General features: G+C 40.1%; 1 protein-coding gene across 1 annotated transcript; it reads left to right on the top strand.

The window, feature by feature from the left end:
* The first annotated feature begins 3,119 nt into the window (after positions 1 to 3,119).
* Positions 3,120 to 18,400, top strand: LOC148852261 (uncharacterized). The gene is made up of 3 exons (XM_088947300.1): positions 3,120 to 3,426; positions 17,878 to 18,039; positions 18,292 to 18,400. Exons 1-3 carry the CDS (start codon positions 3,289 to 3,291, stop codon positions 18,352 to 18,354), a joined length of 363 nt encoding a protein of 120 aa, XP_088803426.1. The 5' UTR covers positions 3,120 to 3,288; the 3' UTR covers positions 18,355 to 18,400.
* Positions 18,401 to 19,303: the final 903 nt, after the last annotated feature.

The raw sequence follows: 19,303 nt of genomic DNA, 5'->3' as shown, positions 1-19,303 counted from the left end.
TTTTTTTTATTTTTTTCTCTCTTTTCCTACTTTTTCTTTCAAACCAAACACAGTCTGAGAGAAATAATAATCCAAGAGAGAATTAATTGATCTTTCTCAAACCATAGGTGCATGGGGAAGCATGGTGTCCGTGGTAAATGGTAAAGGGGGAAGACGAAGAAATTCAGAAGTTTGATAGTTTAAATTTTTCCTGAGCTGTCTTGGTTTTTGTTGTTCGGAATGAGAGTAAACGTCCATTGTTATTTGTTGAGTCAGTTCATAATTAGGGGTGTTTACAGTTTGGTTAACCAAACAAATAATGGGCACAAACTTGAAACTGAACTGGTATATTATAAAATATATTATAAATATATAATATATATTAGTGTAATAAAAAACTGAATGTAACATATAATTACACTGTACCTATAATATATAAATGTATATGCATTATTTAATGCGTAACCTATAATTTTATTTCAGTTTTTATTTTTTTATTTATACAAAATGCTAAAAATTGGGATATGAGATTGAAAACGGTCTTTTTCGGTAAAAATAGAAAGGCAATGCACCTTCTCATGGATCTTGAAAAGTTACCCATAATCAACATAAAGATAATTCTAAACAGATAAATGAGTGCAAATTTGTGCACTCTTGAAATAATACATGTGTGTAACTTGTGATTGGGTCTAATTTACATAATGATGATAGTAAATAATACGTTTCTATAATTATATAAAAACTATTCTTATTTGTCACACTTCATTTTGTTTAATATGATGAATATAGGATATTTGAGATGTTCTCAGTTGTTTTCTACAATTTTCTTTTGTACTTTTTATACTTTTGTGTATTTTCATTTTTAGTTTTTATTATTATTTAATTATGATATCGATAATTGACACATTTGACCTAAAAGGTTGAATTATTGACTTGTCTCTAAACGGAAAAAAGTTTCATTTTTAAATTGATTTATATTTTATTTCTATCACCAATAAAAACAATTATTGTTTGTCAAACTTTTTTTTAATATGATTAATTAATATAAAATATCAGAGATATACCCTAATGTTTTCTATATAATAAATATATAACTATATATATTATATTTTTATCTTTTTTTTAGAGTGTCAAAAGTGAGCTTCCGGGCCTTTTTTTTTTTTTTTCTGTGTCGTGTTTTTCCAAGTGGGGCTTTAGCTTGCCTCCCTATTTTTGTTTAGGTTTGTTTTGCTGGGCTCGACCCTGAGTCTGTGCCTTCTGGTTTGGGCCCATTTTGGGTCTCTATTTCTATGCTTCGGTAGTGGGATTTGCATGCTTATGCAATACTTTGCTCTCTGTTTTTACATTACTTGTTCGACTATGATATTGGAAACTGGAAAGACATGATCTTTGGAATAGTCCGTCGGTTGCAAAAGAGCCACAGGTGAAAGGAGGTCCCATTTTGCGTTACTGAGGTCGTTTTCTACTCTACAGAAATAGGCCATCGGTTGGTGGTAAGTCGTCTCCAGTGCCTGGGCTGGGACAGACCTTGTCGTTGGAGAAACGTTGTGCTGTGTTATGCTGGTTGAGACAGAGAGGTGGTGATAAGAAGAAACGGTGGCTGCGAAATTAATGGAAGGACATTGATATTATAAATTTACAGTAGAAATCAGAATTCTGTATTGAGCCTATCTGTATTTCTCCGATTCATCTTTGCATGTTGCGCCTATCTCACCATCCTTGAAGCGGTGTCGAATGGCGCTTTAATTGCGGTTTCTACTGAGACTATTGGAGACTCGGATTTGGGTTGAGGGGATATCTTTGGGTTCGGATCAGGTTGGAATGTGGGAGACAGAAGTGAAGTTGAGGGGCTGATCTTGATTTATAAAAGCTGGGGTGGCAAAGAAGGCTGATTTGGAAGTGTTATGTAAGAAGGCTGATATGGGAGATGATCCAACCTGTTTCAAAAATGATGACTTCAAGTTATTCTGCAACACTGCTGTCCTTCCTCCAAAATTGACGTTTTATGGCGATTATGTGGGAGATGACCATATATCACTTGATGCTCATCAACTAACGACTTCCATTCTGGGAAGCGTAAGATGTTACACGGGTGCACATTATAACCTGGTGGGCTATGACATTGGATATTCTTTTCCAAACACTTACAGGCTCTCCAATACCAGAAACAGATTCATGGCAGTCGGTTGCGACACGTATGGCGAATTGGATGATTACGAGGGCTCTATGTTCTATGTGGAATGTCGATCATCGTGCTTGAACGATACAAAAGTGACAGCTAGTTCATCTTGCGGTGGCTTTGGTTGCTGCCAGACAACCATACCAAACGATCTTAATGATTTTGAAGCAAGCACAAGGAGCCTTAACGACTTGGCATACACAAGGAATATTAGTAACCAATCATGTCTTATTTGATAAAAACTCTACTTAGACCATGTCCTTGCTGCATCATTGATTTTCCCTTTTTAATAACATAAAAAAACAATCACCTATCGCATTTGCTCAATGACTTTTCTCGGAATGAATTTGTTGTAATTAAAGTATGAAAGGCAGAAATTAAATTCGAAAATGTATTTATTGCAGCATTATTGATATCGTCGGATACAAGGCCTGGGTGCCAAAGCAAATGTGGGAATGTTAGCATCCCATACCCGTTTGGCCTAGTGGGAGATGATCCAACCTGTTTCAAAAATGATGACTTCAAGTTATTCTGCGACACTGCCATCCTTCCTCCAAAATTGACGTTTTATGGCGATTATAAGGGAGATGAGCATACCATTCTCCATATATCACTTGATGCTCATCAACTAACGACTTCCATTCTGGGAAGTGCCAAATGTTACGTGGGTGCAAATAAAGGCCTGGCGGGTTATAGCATTAGATATTCTTTTCCAAACACATACAGGCTCTCCAATACCAGAAACAGATTCATGGCAGTCGGTTGCGACACGTATGGCGAATTGGATGATTACGAGGGCTCTATGTTCTATGTGGAATGTCGATCATCGTGCTTGAACGATACCAAAGTGACAGCTAGTTCATCTTGCGGTGGCTTTGGTTGCTGCCAGACAACCATACCAAACGATCTTAATGATTTTGAAGCAAGCACAAGGAGCCTTAACGACTTGGCATACACAAGGAATATTAGTAGATGTGGGTTGGCTGTTCTTATGTCCGACGCCCAGGATTCATTATTTGACTCACAAGTTTCACATCTCTGGGACATAAGAAACGATGTGGAACACCTTGTAAATGTCGGGATCAACACTTCCATAATTCTGGACTGGGCAATTAGAATGCAGACATGCGATGAAGCACAAAGAGATGTGGTTGGTTATGCCTGCGGGAGCAACACCTATTGCACTAACTCCACAAATGGCGTTGGATATCTTTGCAATTGCCTGCCAGGTTATCAAGGGAATCCCTATCTCCACGATGGATGCCGAGGTATGGTATTAAGTTCAAAGAATTTATCTTCTTTTACTTTAAAATTCAAATACAAATATTAAAATTATGAAAGTAGCATGACAAATGCCTTGCTAATTCAAATACAAATATGAAAATTGAATGATAATAAATGCATTATTGTTATTGACGTACGGAAGTCGCTAATCAAAACCATTGATCTGGTAAGGGAATTCTTTGGATCGCCCATGTGCTCATGTCTTACAGTTTACTCTTGTAAGGATGCCAAATGATCGAGTTCTGTATGTATGGGTTTTGCAACCCAAACCCGATCTGAAGGCAATCCAACCCGACTTGACTACTTGGAATAGGTTTAACAAACCCGACCTGACCCATCCAAATAACAGTACCAGTGTTTTTAGCTAAGGTTATATCTGTTTTCTTGTTCATGCTCAGTTTGGGAAGAGTAGAAATGTATACATGTATTGCATGTTATAGTTTTAAATGATAACAATAAATAAAACAATAATTGTAATAATAATTTTAATGTTCTTATCAAAATCCGTATAATAAAGACAAATAATTAAAGCATAGTGTGTATTAGTAAAAACATTGGAAATTATAATAAAATACTAAAAATGCAAAAACAATACATGAAAATTGAAAGCTGAAAAGCACCCTTTTCCTCTAACTTGCCATTCAAGAGTGATTTGGTTATGAAAATTATTATTTATGTGGACACCTCTAAGAAAAGTTAACGGGTGCACTAAGGGAAGGTAAGTTTTGGAAAATAAAAAATTATTGACATGGTAAATTTCAGACATTTTGAAAAGTTGTGGTGAGTTTAATAGAAATACTAAAAACTCATGATGATTTTTAGACAAATTCCCTTAAAGTATTTAATAAATTTTATAATACTTCTTATAATTCTTATTTTTATTATTTAATTCATGGCATCAATGCATCACAAGCTGAAATTAAAATCTATATATACTACGGAGATTGAAGAAAACGCATTAGTATTTATTTGTAAATGTTACATCTCAGTTGCAGATAATTGAGTCCTGCATGATTTGTTATGGGTAGAAAATGGGCATATTTGGAAATTCAATCGACTATATGAATGAAGTATTTCATTGTGAGCTAGCGAGCCCATAAAGTTCATGGAGATATGGGCCTAGATCTGATGTGGTGGTACAATTGTGAGCCCATAGCGTTTTTGGGTAGCCTTCATAGGTACTATTGTTAAATTACTTGAGGATCTCTAATTATGGGGACTGGGGAGTGGTGGTTCAGGTAGATTCTACCCTTAAAAGAAATGTAAACCTTCATTGAAGTGCCAAGGGTCCACTACTATCCGAGTTTGACATAGATGTACTAATTGCCGTATACTGTTGGAGCTAGCAAATTCCTCTCTAATGGGTTGAACTTAATTGAGAACGGGCCCTAAAACAACAAACCCAATGTTTTCAACCCATCATTGACCCAGCTAGTCAAATCATTCGAATTGTCACCCAGTCAGGATTTTAGGTTCGGTTTAATCAAAGACCCATTAAACAGTCAAAAATTGTTGCTTTGGTCAAGAAATGTTTGATCTGGCCAATTTGACCGTTGATCAATTCGACCTGATCACTTGGTTACGGGTTGCACATTTAATGTATACAAAATTTCGGAGGCCATAACTTTGCACTCCAATGTCTGATTGTGGTGATTGTTTTTCTTTTTCTTTTTCTTTTTTATTTTAGGTAACTTTTTAAGATCTATGCATTCCAAGGAGCCATACACACCTTGCCCCACAATTTTTGCAAAAGAAATAACACTTTTTTTGGCCTCAAATTTCAATTTTTAACATTTTTTATAAATAAAAAATTAAAAACTAAATTAGAAAAACATAAATTAAATATAAAAATATATATAACATATCTAAAATATTTCTACATTATTTATTGATAAGATATATACATTTATAAACATATATGTACACACACACATATATATGACGTAACATGGCTTGAACCATTCGACCCCACTAGTTGAACCAGTGAACCATGACTTGGAGGCAAAACGGTTTGGCCTCTAGGTCAGTTTTTAAAACATTGAACAAACCAGCCCACTAAAGAACAAGAGGCATTTGGCAGAAGAGAACGTGCCTGTATAAGTTTAACATGGCTTGTAACACCTCGTGAATGTGATTGCGCTAGTCTTCTACGCATGTTGTTGCTGGACTCGCATCTTTATAGCTTGGAGTAGTGCCATGAATTGAAGCATCCTTTTTTGGAAAAAACAATGTAACTAGGACTTCCATTCAGCACTATAATAGGTTGTTGGTGGCTCTTCTTTTTCCTAGTTTTCTTTTGCTTCTCCTTGTAGATGTGGTGGTAAGGCTAAGTGTGGTTGTCTATGTGTTTCTATTGATACAGAGTCATGTCTTCATTAAGACATAAGGACATTGTTAAGGACATTGTTAACATAAGGATTTTACTCCTATTCGGAAAGGGGATCTTCGATTCGGTGTTGGCTAACATAAGGACATTGTTAAGGGTTTGCCACGTGTCTTATGAGATCTTCCTAAGGCAAAGTTTCCTTTCATCCGAGAATTCTCATACTACACGTGTGTTACTTCCCTTTATGGGTCTCCTGTAATGGCATAGTGTGGCTGGCATCAGAACTAATATGACATGTCCCTATTTGATCCTATTGGATGTCCTAGTACAGTTGAATTCAGTTGATGGTATTTTTGTCCATTGTAGGATTGTGATGGTTTCGAGCTAATCGTAGGTCTGTGACGAGTTATGGACCCATTGCGGTTCCACATTGGCTTGTTTATCACCTTAGATGTTTTTGTGATTCCAATTTGGTATCTTCATCATAGTTGTAGTGAGGATAGATTACATGTACTTACATTTAGGCCCTTGCTTATTAGTAAGAGTGTTCTTATCAATAAGCATTTCTGTGATTGCTGCATTTTAATATTGGCTAGAGTATTGTGATCGACACATGGGCAAAGGCTGTTTTTTGGTTCATTTTAAGTTGATCGCTGATTTTTTCTTAGGTTTTGTTGTCGTGTGTGTGCTCCCAACAACTTTGGCTATTGAAGGGAGGTTTTTGCAAAGTTTTGTCTACGTCTTGAGAAAAGGGTGTTACTGTTGGGGTGTATGATTTTGGAGTTTGTTGCTGTTAAGGTTGCTTGACTTTTCATACTATTAGCCCCCTTCTTTCTTGATGGGAAACATTTTGTCGAGAGGTTGTTTTGGTCATGTTTGGTTTTTCAGCCCCCCCATGTCTTGACAAAATGCTTTTTGTCAGGAAACACTTCGAGTGCATTCATATATTGGCATTATAGTTTACCCTATTGTATCTTGGTGAAGTGTGCAGCTTTTCTAATGTCTTGTGTGTATAATATTATTTTTGGATAAATCTATTTAAAGGATGGCTTCTGTCCTCTTCTTCTTCTTATGCAATATTTTTTGGGAAGGATCTCTTCTATCAATCATGTAAGTGGTACCATGCTATTGTGGTTGTGTATATAGTGGGTCACAGTTAGTCACATGGTTATGTATGTTGGATGTAGAACCATTGTCTCATATTCATTGCTAGTCAGTCACATGTTTTGGCGGGTGTGCCGGGCTTCATGTTTCTTCATTCGGATTGGCTATTATGTGTTGTGGTAGCAGTTTTAAATTTGATGTTTGTGTGTTGCCTTTTTCTATGAATAATAATTTAAATGTGTAATGGCCGGTATGTCAACTGTATGCTAGCGAGTAGCTAGTAATCATTTGTTTTGCCTCCTTACGCCCTGTTTGAGTTGTCAATGTGAATGGGACTACTATAAAGGGTACTATTCACTTCAAACTTTGTCTTCGCATTCGCTTTGCTACTGAAGTAGTTCTGTTTAGTTTTGATCTTCTTGTTTATTTTCTTTTCTTGCATGATTTTTCCATCTCTCGTATCAATGGCTCCTCACAAGCAGTAGAAGGTTGTGCAATCTGATTGCCCCTTCATTGATTTTGTAAGGGATGTGGACACTATGGAACTACTCCCCGAATACGAGTCAGTGAAGATTGTTGGTTGCTGGTCATGGGAAGGTTTTCTAACCTCCCATGCCTGAGTCTAGGGGGAAGGATGGCATGTTTGACATGGTGGAGGTGAATGAGGTTGCATGTTTTTATGGTCATTTGAAGCACACTATTTACTTCAGTTGTTCTAGACTAAGCACTAATGCTTCTAGGTCCTTAATAAATTTCACAGCATGGACTCTTTTCCTCCTAGAAAACCCCATGTACTATTGGTTGCTCCAGAGTGCCAGGTTATTAAGATTTGCAGACTATTTCTTGGACCTTCCAGATAGAGAAGGGGTGGATTATATGTTTCCACTCTTGTCCCATTGGTGTTGCCGGACACATACGTTCATAGGTGCATTCAGTCAGTTCAGTGTCATTGTTGACGACATGGCTGTTCTGCTTGCATTACCGTTGGGTGGTGCTATTTCAGCCGACCATCCTCAATACGCCAAGTTCATTCCCAATATCTTGACCTATCTATATACAGAGTTGGGGAAGAGCTCAACATTTACAAGGCACAGGTAGATGAATCGACTGCCTGGGGGAAATGACCCCTCAAAACCTAGATTGGTTTCTGGTTTGAAAGCACGGGACCAATAGATGTTATGGCCAGAAAGACAGATGGTCAATGTCATTTCGCAACATTTATTCTCTATGTTGTGTCATGGTTTTTTTTCTTGGGAACCCTAACTGTGGCCTTAATACCATCCTGGTTCCTCTTGCGGTTGTTCTAGTTTGTGGTCATCAGCTTTCATTGGCTTCGATGTTTCTTGGATATTTATATGTCCAGATGGTTGATATTATTCATTAAACCATGGACTCTAGCTATAAGTGTTGCTTATCATATGTGTTTTCCCCTTTTATGTTAATGTTCATTTGCAAGCACTTGTAGCTAAGCGTCACTCCTTAGTGATTGTCACAGTTATCTGTTATTATCGCTATGTTAGAGGGTGATGGTTATGAGGATGTGTCACTAGACATTTGTCGTGGGATGAGGTGTCTCAATGCTAAGAGAGAGAAGTGGTTTGGCATTGATGAGATAGAGTAGAAGTTTGCTTCTCTAGAGAATTTTGTTTCTCGTCCATATGCTCAGCATGCCTGCCATGCCTTTCTACATTGGAGTGAGTGTTCCTGAGGGTAGCAATCAATAGTGTGTAGTGGATGTCGATAACCCTATCATTTGGGCTGCTCGATTGTATCTTAGACCCCAGAGTGGCTAGAGAATCAACATATCTATTCTTGGCCCGATTCTGGTCTTCGTAGGTTATCTCCAAGTATTTGGTCAATTTTTGGATCAATGTTCTATATGACAAGATTGTCAATTCTTTTACTGTGGTGTGACCCCCCATTTGTCCAATTACTATCGTGGAATCTCCTATGAATTTTACTTTCTTTCCTTTGGAATCCCTTGCTATTGTTAGACCCATCACCGGTGCTTCATATTCTGTGATATTGTGGGAGTAGGGGAATTGCAATTTGAGGGAGTAGGCTGAAGTCTATCTGGTAGGTGAAGACAATATACCTCTGGTTCCTGTAGAGGAATTGGAACTACTACCATCGAATGTTATAACCCATCCTGCCTTCTCTACTGCCGCGATGAGGGGGAGGTCTTTGGGTATCTCTTCAGAGATGGGGAAATCATCACTAGTAGGAAAAGCAAATAGGAGGTTTGCGACTGCTTGACACTTTATCACTCTAGTTTGGATGTATTCGATACTATACTCAATCAGCTTCATCATTCATTCGACCAATCTTCTAGAGAGTAGGGATCTATCAATGAAGTACCTGATTGGATCACACTTTTATGTAGTAAAGACTAATGCTAGACACTATTATTCCATGTGTAAGTAGATGTTCTCTATTGGTTTCAAAGTTCTACTCGCATAATAGATGGGCCACTCGACTTTTTCATCATTCTCTTAGGCTACCAAACAGCCTATGGCTTCTAAGTTAGATGTTATGTATATCCTGAATTCTCGACCACCATTTGGATGGGAAATGGTTAGGACTTTGGGTAGAGATCACGATTACGAAATCATGATTCAGCCACTAGTGATAGCTACACCATCTTCTTCCATGCTTTCCCTTCTCAGGGTTGACTCCTGCTAGTGGTGGTTGTAGGTTGATTACAAGATCTTCCATGAGCTTGCCCATGATCGTCACTTCATTATTGGTGTAGGGGAATGGAGGGGGTGTTGGTAATGGGCCATTTCATCATATTTAGTTGTCGTTAAGATAGTAATGCCCTTGGCTGGTTTCTCTAGTATTTCGGGGTCTATGATCGATGACATATGTCTCATTGTTAGTGTACTATAGCTCTGATGAAGCTAGCCATGATTTCGGGTTGGTGATAGTCTGTGCTATTCTCTCAATGCATTTCCAGAGTTGGTTGAATGTTTCAATCTCGATGTTCTCGATCCCAATCCTACATTTTGGGTCTGCGATCAACGACATATGTCTTGTTCTTAGCATACTGTAGCCCTAATGAAGCTAGCCGTGATTCCGGGGTGGTGACAGTCTATGTTGTTCTCTCAACACATTTCTAGAGCTGATTGAATGTTTCAATCTTGATGTTTTCGATCCCAATCCTACATGTTGGGTGCATCCTCTGGATGCATTGTTCCACGAAGCCCTTTTCTGTTGTGTGCCCTTCAAAGACCGAGTGTGTCAGTTTTTGAAATCGTATGACATATGCCAATAGGTCTTCCCCAACACGTTGTTCCGTGTTGTGTAAGTCCACCATCGTCAACCTCTACTTGAGGGTAAACCACTTGGATAAGAATTTCTTGGCTAACTCATCCCAAGAGTCGATGCTCCCTGCCGTCAGGTTGACAAACCACGAGTATGTTGGCCTAGTCAAGGATTTAGAGAATTCTCGGACCTATTGGTCTTCATCGAAAGAGAACACTCCTAGTGCATCTTCAAACTTGTTGGTGTGTTCCTGTGGGCTCCCCTTCTGCCCATCGTATTGTGGCCACTATTGCTAAGGAACATAACCAGAGGGATATGTTCCGACTCTCTTCCACCAAGCCTTGGACGTACTCCCTTATCTCCATTCGACTGATGGGTGCCTCCACCGTCGCACTACCTGGTTGGACTACACAAGGTTGTTCAACAGCAAAGAAGCAGGTCCTCTACGCCGCGTATGGTGCGGCTACAAGATTGGTTTCAGATGGATGTTCTGTTGCTCTAGGTTTTAGACTCCCAAGATAGCCTACGAGGACGGGTGTAGAAGGGCTAATAGGAGTGAATGGGGAGTGTTCAATCATTATCATTTTTTGTTGGATGCCTCTCATTTTGGCTTGCATCTATTCTAGATGGTCAAAACTCGTACACCTTGTTGGCCAAACAAATTTGCCTTCTCTTTAGTGCCTAACTTGGTTGACACAAACAATAGCCTCCTTTCCATTCCTTCGGTGGCCATGTTAACTTCTTCCAAGGGTTCCTCCACTATGCCATTCGAATCTTGCATGTGCTTAGGAGGTGTGTGTATTTCATCCAGTATTCCCTTGTTTTCTTAGAATTGTCCTCTTATTAATACTATCTCAGTATTTCTCCTATCATTATCATATGTTTTAAGGATATTAGTTTGTGTATTCTCGATGCTATTTTGTTTTGTTGTGTATGTTCAGGTTCTTCTTGCGATGAAAGCATCATGATATCTTTGTATAGTGGTTTCACAGTTGGTCTTTTAACACAATAGTTTTGAATGAAACAATGTTTAGAGTGCATATGTGTACTTATTTTCCTCTTTTATTTTAAAAAGCAAACCAATTACTCTGATTAAAAGACAAGACAGGGTAATACGAATCATACCTGTGAGACAACTTTCCTTGTAACTAAGATGTCGACTTCTTCATATTCTTTCACAATGGTGTAGTAACTCTTTCTACTTTCGCCTGTCACCCATACACACCTAGATCGCTTTTTTCTCTCTGAGGTTGTCAGAGGCTCATTCATTGGGTTCGACAATCGCATGATTTCCACTTTGGCCACTTGAGTTTCCCTTTTTTCAGCAAGCTCTGTGTAGTACATGGCATCTTGCAGGTGTGCTTCCAATCTATCAAATGGGACATGGGTGATTGGAATCCTGATGGTGCAGCCCTTATGCTTGACCCAGCAAGTTGTGGTACGCCATTTTCTTATATATCATCTAGAAATCATGGTTGATGAAGAAAGGCCCAATAGCTACTGGCAATTCAATCGACCCTTCCGTGATAGATGCATTCCCATTAAAATCCATGGCCTCCTTAGGTAGCCCTCTGATAGTTTCCTTCAATATATTCATGAGTTTCAAGGTGTGGAGGAAGATTTGGTTTACTGAACTTCCTTGGTTAAGTAAGGAGCACCGCATCTCATACCCCCTATTTTGGCTATGATATACAGGGGCTGGTTGTTGTTGGGGTTTGTGGCCAACACGTCATCTGGGATGAATTCTACATAGGACTTTCTTATGCAGTGTGGTTCAAATAGTCTCCTAATAGCTTTCACCAATGCCATGATGGCGAGTTGTTGCACCGTGGCATTGGCCCCTTATTTGTTGAGGAACTATTACAAGTTCAGGTTCTGCTCAAACCGTTGTGTTAACACATCTACATGATCGCCTCCTAAAGATCCGACCATGTTTATGCTACCTCCTTGCTAGTGCAAGGGGTGGGGGTTTGTCTCTACCTATGTTGGCTTCTTTTTAGCAAAATCATCCAATTTCACTTTTCTATGCGAAGAGCCGCCAGAGGGTGAAGCAATCTACTAGATCATGATTCAGCCACTGGTGATAACTACACCATCTTCTCCCATGCTTTCCCTTCTCGGGATCGACTCTACCTACTGGTGGTTGTAGGTTGATTACAAAATCTTCCATGAGCTTGCTCATGATCGTGATCACTTCACTATTGGTGTAGGGGAATGGAGGGGGTGTTGGCAGTGGGCCATTTCATCATATTTGGTTGTCGTCAAGATAGTAATGCCCTTGGCTGGTTTCTCTAGTATTTTGGGGTCTATGATCGATGACATATGTCTCATTGTTAGTGTACTATAGCCCTGATGAAGCTAGCCATGATTTCGGGGTGGTGATAGTCTGTGCTATTCTCTCAATGCATTTCCAGAGTTGGTTGAATGTTTCAATCTCGATGTTCTCGATCCCAATCCTACATTTTGGGTCTGCGATCAACGACATATGTCTTGTTCTTAGCATACTGTAGCCCTAATGAAGCTAGCCATGATTCCGGGGTGGTGACAGTCTATGTTGTTCTCTCAACACATTTCTAGAGCTGATTGAATGTTTCAATCTTGATGTTTTTGATCCCAATCCTACATGTTGGGTGCATCCCCTGGATGCATTGTTCCACGAAGCCCTTTTCTGTTGTGTGCTCTTCAAAGACCGAGTGTGTCAGTTTTTGAAATTGTATGACATATGCCAATAGGTCTTCCCCAACACATTGTTCCTTGTTGTGTAAGTCCACCATCGTCAACCTCTACTTGAGGGTAAACCACTTGGATAAGAATTTCTTGGCTAACTCATCCCAAGAGTCGATGCCCCCTGCCGTCAGGTTGACAAACCACGAGTATGTTGGCCTAGTCAAGGATTTAGAAAATTCTCAAACCTATAGGTCTTCATCGAAAGAGAACACTCCTAGTGCATCTTCAAACTTGTTGGTGTGTTCCTGTGGGCTCCCCTTCTGCCCATCGTATTGTGGCCACTATTGCAAAGGAACATAACCAGAGGGATATGTTCCGGCTCTCTTCCACCAAGCCTTGGACGTACTCCCTTATCTCCATTCGACTGATGGGTGCCTCCACCGTCGCACTACCTGGTTGGACTACACAAGGTTGTTCAACAGCAAATTAGCAGGTCCTCTACGTCGCGTATGGTGAGGCTACATGATTGGTTTCGGATGGATGTTCTGTTGCTCCAGGTTTTAGACTCCCAAAAAAGCCTGCGGGGACGGGTGTAGAAGGGCTAATAGGAGTGAATGGGGAGTGTTCAATCACTATCATTTTTTGTTTGATGCCTCTCATTTTGGCTTGCATCTGTTCTAGATGGTCAAAACTCGTACACCTTGTTGGCCAAACAACTTTGCCTTCTCTTTAGTGCCTAACTTGGTTGACACAAACAATAGCCTCCTTTCCATTCCTTCGGTGGCCATGTTAACTTCTTCCAAGGGTTCCTCTACTATGCCATTCGAATCTTGCATGTGCTTAGGATGTGTGTGTATTTCATCCAGTATTCCCTTGTTTTCTTAGAATGGTCCTCTTATTAATACTATCTCAGTATTTCTCCTATCATTATCACATGTTTTAAGGATATTAGTTAGTGTACTCTCGATGCTGTTTTGTTTTGTTGTGTATGTTCAGGTTCTTCTTGCGATGAAAGCATCATGATATCTTTGTATAGTGGTTTCACAGTTGGTCTTTTAACACAATAGTTTTGAATGAAACAATGTTTAGAGTGCATATGTGTACTTATTTTCTTCTTTTATTTTAAAAAGCAAACCAATTACTCTGATTAAAAGACAAGACAGGGTAATACGATTCATACCTCTAAGACAACTTTCCTTGTAACTAAGATGTCCACTTCTTCATATTCTTCCACAATGGTGTAGTAACTCTTTCTACATTCGTCTGTCACCCATACACACCTAGATCGCTTTTTTCTCTCTGAGGTTGTCAGAGGCTCATTCATTGGGTTCGACAATCGCATGATTTCCACTTTGGCCACTTGAGTATCCCTTTTTTCAGCAAGCTCTGTGTAGTACATGGCATCTTGCAGGTGTGCTTCCAATCTATCAAATGGGACATGGGTGATTGGAATCCTGATGGTGCAGCCCTTATGCTTGACCCAGCAAGTTGTGGTATGCCATTTTCTTATATATCAATTAGAAATCATGGTTGATGAAGAAAGGCCCAATAGCTACTGGCAATTCAATCGACCCTTCCGTGATAGATGCATTCCCATTAAAATCCATGGCCTCCTTAGGTAGCCCTCTGATAGTTTCCTTCAATATATTCATGAGTTTCAAGGTGTGGAGGAAGATCTGGTTTACGGAACTTCCTTGGTTAAGTAAGGAGCACTGAATCTCATACCCCGTATTTTGGCTATGATATATAGGGGCTGGTTGTTGTGGGGTTTTGTGGCCAACACGTCATCTGGGGTGAATTCTACATAGGACTTTCTTATGCAGTGTGGTTCAAATAGTCTCCTAAAAGCTTTCACCAATGCCATGATGGCGAGTTGTTGCACCGTGGCATTGACCCCTTATTTGTTGAGGAACTATTACAAGTTCGGGTTCTGCTCAAACCATTGTATTAACACATCTACATGATCGCCTCCTAAAGATCCGACCATATTTATGCTACCTCCTTGCGAGTGCAAGGGGTGGGGGTTTGTCTCTACCTATGTTGGCTTCTTTTTAGCAAAATCATCGAATTTCACTTTTCTATGCGAAGAGCCGCTAGAGGGTGAAGCAATCTACCAGATCATGATTCAGCCACTGGTGATAACTACACCATCTTCTCCCATGCTTTCCCTTCTCGGGATCGACTCTAGCTACTAGTGGTGGTAGGTTGATTACAAGATCTTCCATGAGCTTGCTGATGATCGTGATCACTTCACTATTGGTGTAGGGGAATGGAGGGGGTGTTGGCAGTGGGCCATTTCATCATATTTGGTAGTCGTCAAGATAGTAATGCCCTTGGCTGGTTTTTCTAGTATTTAGGGGTCTATGATCGATGACATATGTCTCATTGTTAGTGTACTATAGCTCTGATGAAGCTAGCCATGATTTCGGGGTGGTGATAGTCTGTGCTATTCTCTCAATGCATTTCCAGAGTTGGTTGAATGTTTCAATCTCGATGTTCTCGATCCCAATCCTACATTTTGGGTCTGCGATCAACGACATATGTCTTGTTCTTAGCATACTGTAGCCCTAATGAAGCTAGCCGTGATTCCGGGGTGGTGACAGTCTATGTTGTTCTCTCAACACATTTCTAGAGCTGATTGAATGTTTCAATCTTGATGTTTTCGATCCCAATCCTACATGTTGGGTGCATCCCCTGGATGCATTGTTCCACGAAGCCCTTTTCTGTTGTGTGCTCTTCAAAGACCGAGTGTGTCAGTTTTTGAAATCGTATGACATATGCCAATAGGTCTTCCCCAACACGTTGTTCCGTGTTGTGTAAGTCAACCATCGTCAACCTCTACTTGGGGGTGAACCACTTGGATAAGAATTTCTTGGCTAACTCATCCCAAGAGTCGATGCTCCATGCCGTCAGGTTGACAAACCACGAGTATGTTGGCCTAGTCAAGGATTTAGAGAATTCTCGAACCTATAGGTCTTCATCGAAAGAGAACACTCCTAGTGCATCTTCAAACTTGTTGGTGTGTTCCTGTGGGCTCCCCTTCTGCCCATCGTATTGTGGCCACTATTGCAAAGGAACATAACCAGAGGGATATGTTTCGGCTCTCTTCCACCAAGCCTTGGACATACTCCCTTATCTCCATTCGACTGATGGGTGCCTCCACCGTCGCACTACCTGGTTGGACTACACATGGTTGTTCAATAGCAAAGAAGCAGGTCCTCTACGCCACGTATGGTGTGGCTACATGATTGGTTTCGGATGGATGTTCTGTTGCTCCAGGGTTTAGACTCCCAAGATAGCCTGCGGGGACGGGTGTAGAAGGGCTAGTAGGAGTGAATGGCGAGTGTTCAATCACTATCATTTTTTGTTGGATGCCTCTCATTTTGGCTTGCATCTGTTCTAGACGGTCAAAACTCGTACTCCTTGTTGGTCAAGATCTCAATATCAACCTGGTCGACAGTTTCCAGGCTAATATGTTCCTCAACTCCTGTGTTAGTGTTGTCAAGGTTGTTGGACTGTTCCTATGGGATTGGGGAAAGGTTAATTCTGTGAGCAGTCATCTCCACGATCAAGAACATAACTAGAGATTCTAATATGGATGTAGTCGTAAGGGCAAGTATGGTGGTCTCCTTGAAAGGAAAAGGGGGGCTAGGAACATGGGTAGGCTATGAGCTTCTATTGACAGAGAGTCATGTCTTCATTATGATCTGAACCCCCTCCGATAAAGGGAGATCCCGTGTTCCTGAAAGGAATGAGCCAATAAGGATTTGACTCCTATTTGGAAAGGGAATATTCAATTCGGTGTCGACTGACAAGGGAACACTGCTAGGGGTTTGCCATCTGTCTTATGAGATCTTTCTAAGACGAAGTTTCCTTTTGTCAGAGGATTCTCATACTACATGTGTGTTACTTCCCTTAACAAGTTTGCTGTAGTGACATGGCACGGGTGGCATCAGAACTAATTTGACATGTTCCTGTTTGATCCTAATGGATGTCCTACTATTAGCGAATTTAGTTGATAGTGTTTTCATCCATTGCATTACTGTGATAGTTTTGAGCTCATCGTTGTTCTATGGTGAGCTATAGATCCGTTGTGGGTCCGCATCAGCTTGTGTGTCATCTTGGATGTTTTTGTGATTCCAATTTGGTATCTTCATTAAAATCACAGTGAGGATAGACAATATGTACTTATACTACTCATTAGGGTTGTTATTGGATCCATAAAATCAATTTGGACATATTGGACGAACCAACAATGGATGGACCAGCAAGACATATTGAATTGGATCACTCTAGAGTCCAGATTTAATCGTTCAAAGTATCTATTTAATCGAATTGAACCTAGTCCAATTGTAATAAGTTTATATTGGATTGGGTTGGATTGAGCTAATATATGGTTCATTGATAGAAGTTAAAAGTATGGGTGTCAATGGACTAGGTTTGAGTTACAATTAATCTTAATTAAAACAAATTTGAACAGATTGGATGGTCTAAACATTGAATTAAACCGATCCAAAATTGTCTAAAATAATCATTGGATTGGATTGAACCTGCTCCATTTATAATGAATTCACATTGGACTAGATTGGATTGGACCAAATCTAGTCCAATTGATACCCCTACTCTTGATCAGTATGCTTTTATTTAGAATAACTTCTTACAACAATGGCTTGGTTCTACTCAAATTATATTTGATGCTACCACAAAATGGGAGTAAGGTCAGTACTGGATTTCCAGTAGGGATGAGGCAGAAGGTCTCACTTGCAAGCACTGAAAAGGAATCGGAGGCCTCGCGGTGTGATCCAAGGGTGAGTACTCCAACTGTTAAATCGACTGAGGGTGTGATCCAAGGATTGAATCTGCCTTGTGTCACGTGCTGTCAGCTGGTGTTGAGGGAGATTTTAAATCCGAATTCGTGGAGTGCAATCTAAAAATCCCATAAATGAAATGATAACATACTCGGATCTCATTAATTTACCTTCGTATGGTCACATTAGCCATCTGAATTTTTAATTTTCTCTTAATCTGAAAAATAAACAGCTTGTAATTTAAAAACATTAATTTGTATGCATAGAATTGGACGGATCAAATGCGAACAGGACATGTGAAAAAGAAAGCAGAAATTACGCATGCGGGGAGAACACCAACTGCTCTATCACCAACAGCAGCCTTGGATATAGTTGCCAATGCATGCAAGGCTATCATGGGAATCCTTACCTCCCCCATGGATGCCAAGGTATGGCTTCTTTCACTCTTTTATGAATTTTGCTTAAAATATCACTATTTAAGTTGGATATACAAAGGTAATTATAAGCATCTTTTACTTCTCTACACTAAACCACCTATTGCTATGGCTTGGATATACAAATTTCACCCCTGCAGTTTTTGAAGAAATCCTTTTCTTTGTTCAACTTGTTCAACTTGAATGAAAAAAGGAAATTAAAATGAGAAAATGATGAGTCGATAACAGCAACTTTGACAATGCCAGATACAAGGCCTGGGTGCCAAAGCAAATGTGGGAATGTTAGCATCCCATACCCGTTTGGCCTAGTGGGAGATGATCCAACCTGTTTCAAAAATGATGACTTCAAGTTATTCTGCGACACTGCCATCCTTCCTCCAAAATTGACGTTTTATGGCGATTATAAGGGAGATGAGCATACCATTCTCCATATATCACTTGATGCTCCTATAGAGGATAACATTGCAGCCATGGACATGCCTGAGGAGAATGAAGAGGTCGATTGCCCTACCAAGGATTGAAATGCCTGTTGGTTGCTGCTGCTGATACTAGTCTGAGTTCATGTCTTGTTCTACTCCACTTTTGTTGCTGTAGTGTTGACCATTCTTTTTCTTCTTTTCTTGTAGAAACAACTCAATATCCTAAGCCTAGAATTATGTACAAATCTTTGCTAATTAATGGAAGTATGTGATGTAATCGGTTCTGGTCACGTACCATTTTTTTATTTTTTGTTAAGTACCTCATCATTTGACCTGCTCCCAGGAGAGGATGGTAGAGCTCCCTAGTGGCGAACTGCCTGGGGGAGAGCTATGTCGAGCTCCCTGATGGCGAAATACCTGGGGGAGAGCTATGCCGAGCTGGAGATCTTCCTACGATATGCCGAACTACTCTTCTGTACCGAGCTACCCTGCAAGTGGCAAGCTGTGGGGGAGAGCTATGCCGAGCTCCCCGAGCTATGGCAAGCTCTGCCGAGCTGCCTGTGGTGAGCTATGCCGAGCTGCCTGTAAGTGGCAAGCTTTGTCTAGCTTCCCAAGCTGCCCAGTTGTCAAGAGGCTGCACTTGGTTGGCATGAGGTGCCAGGTGTCACAATTTCATTAGAGGGCCAAATCCGCCCTCATCAATTTGCTTTTTGGTCCTGAGCTTGTGTGCTACCCTTTTTCTCTTTCTTTTTAAGGTGCAGGCCTTGGTCTTACCATGGTCGAGGTCAAGAGTGGTTGAGATCTTTTGTCTTCAGCTTGCTTATCTGAAGTGTCTTCCG

The sequence above is a fragment of the Nelumbo lutea genome, chromosome 5 (assembly GCF_056320005.1).
Source record: "Nelumbo lutea isolate HS-2025 chromosome 5, American lotus-T2T, whole genome shotgun sequence".
NCBI classification, from domain to species: Eukaryota; Viridiplantae; Streptophyta; class Magnoliopsida; order Proteales; family Nelumbonaceae; genus Nelumbo; species Nelumbo lutea.
This window is presented reverse-complemented; position numbering and strand designations above follow the sequence as displayed.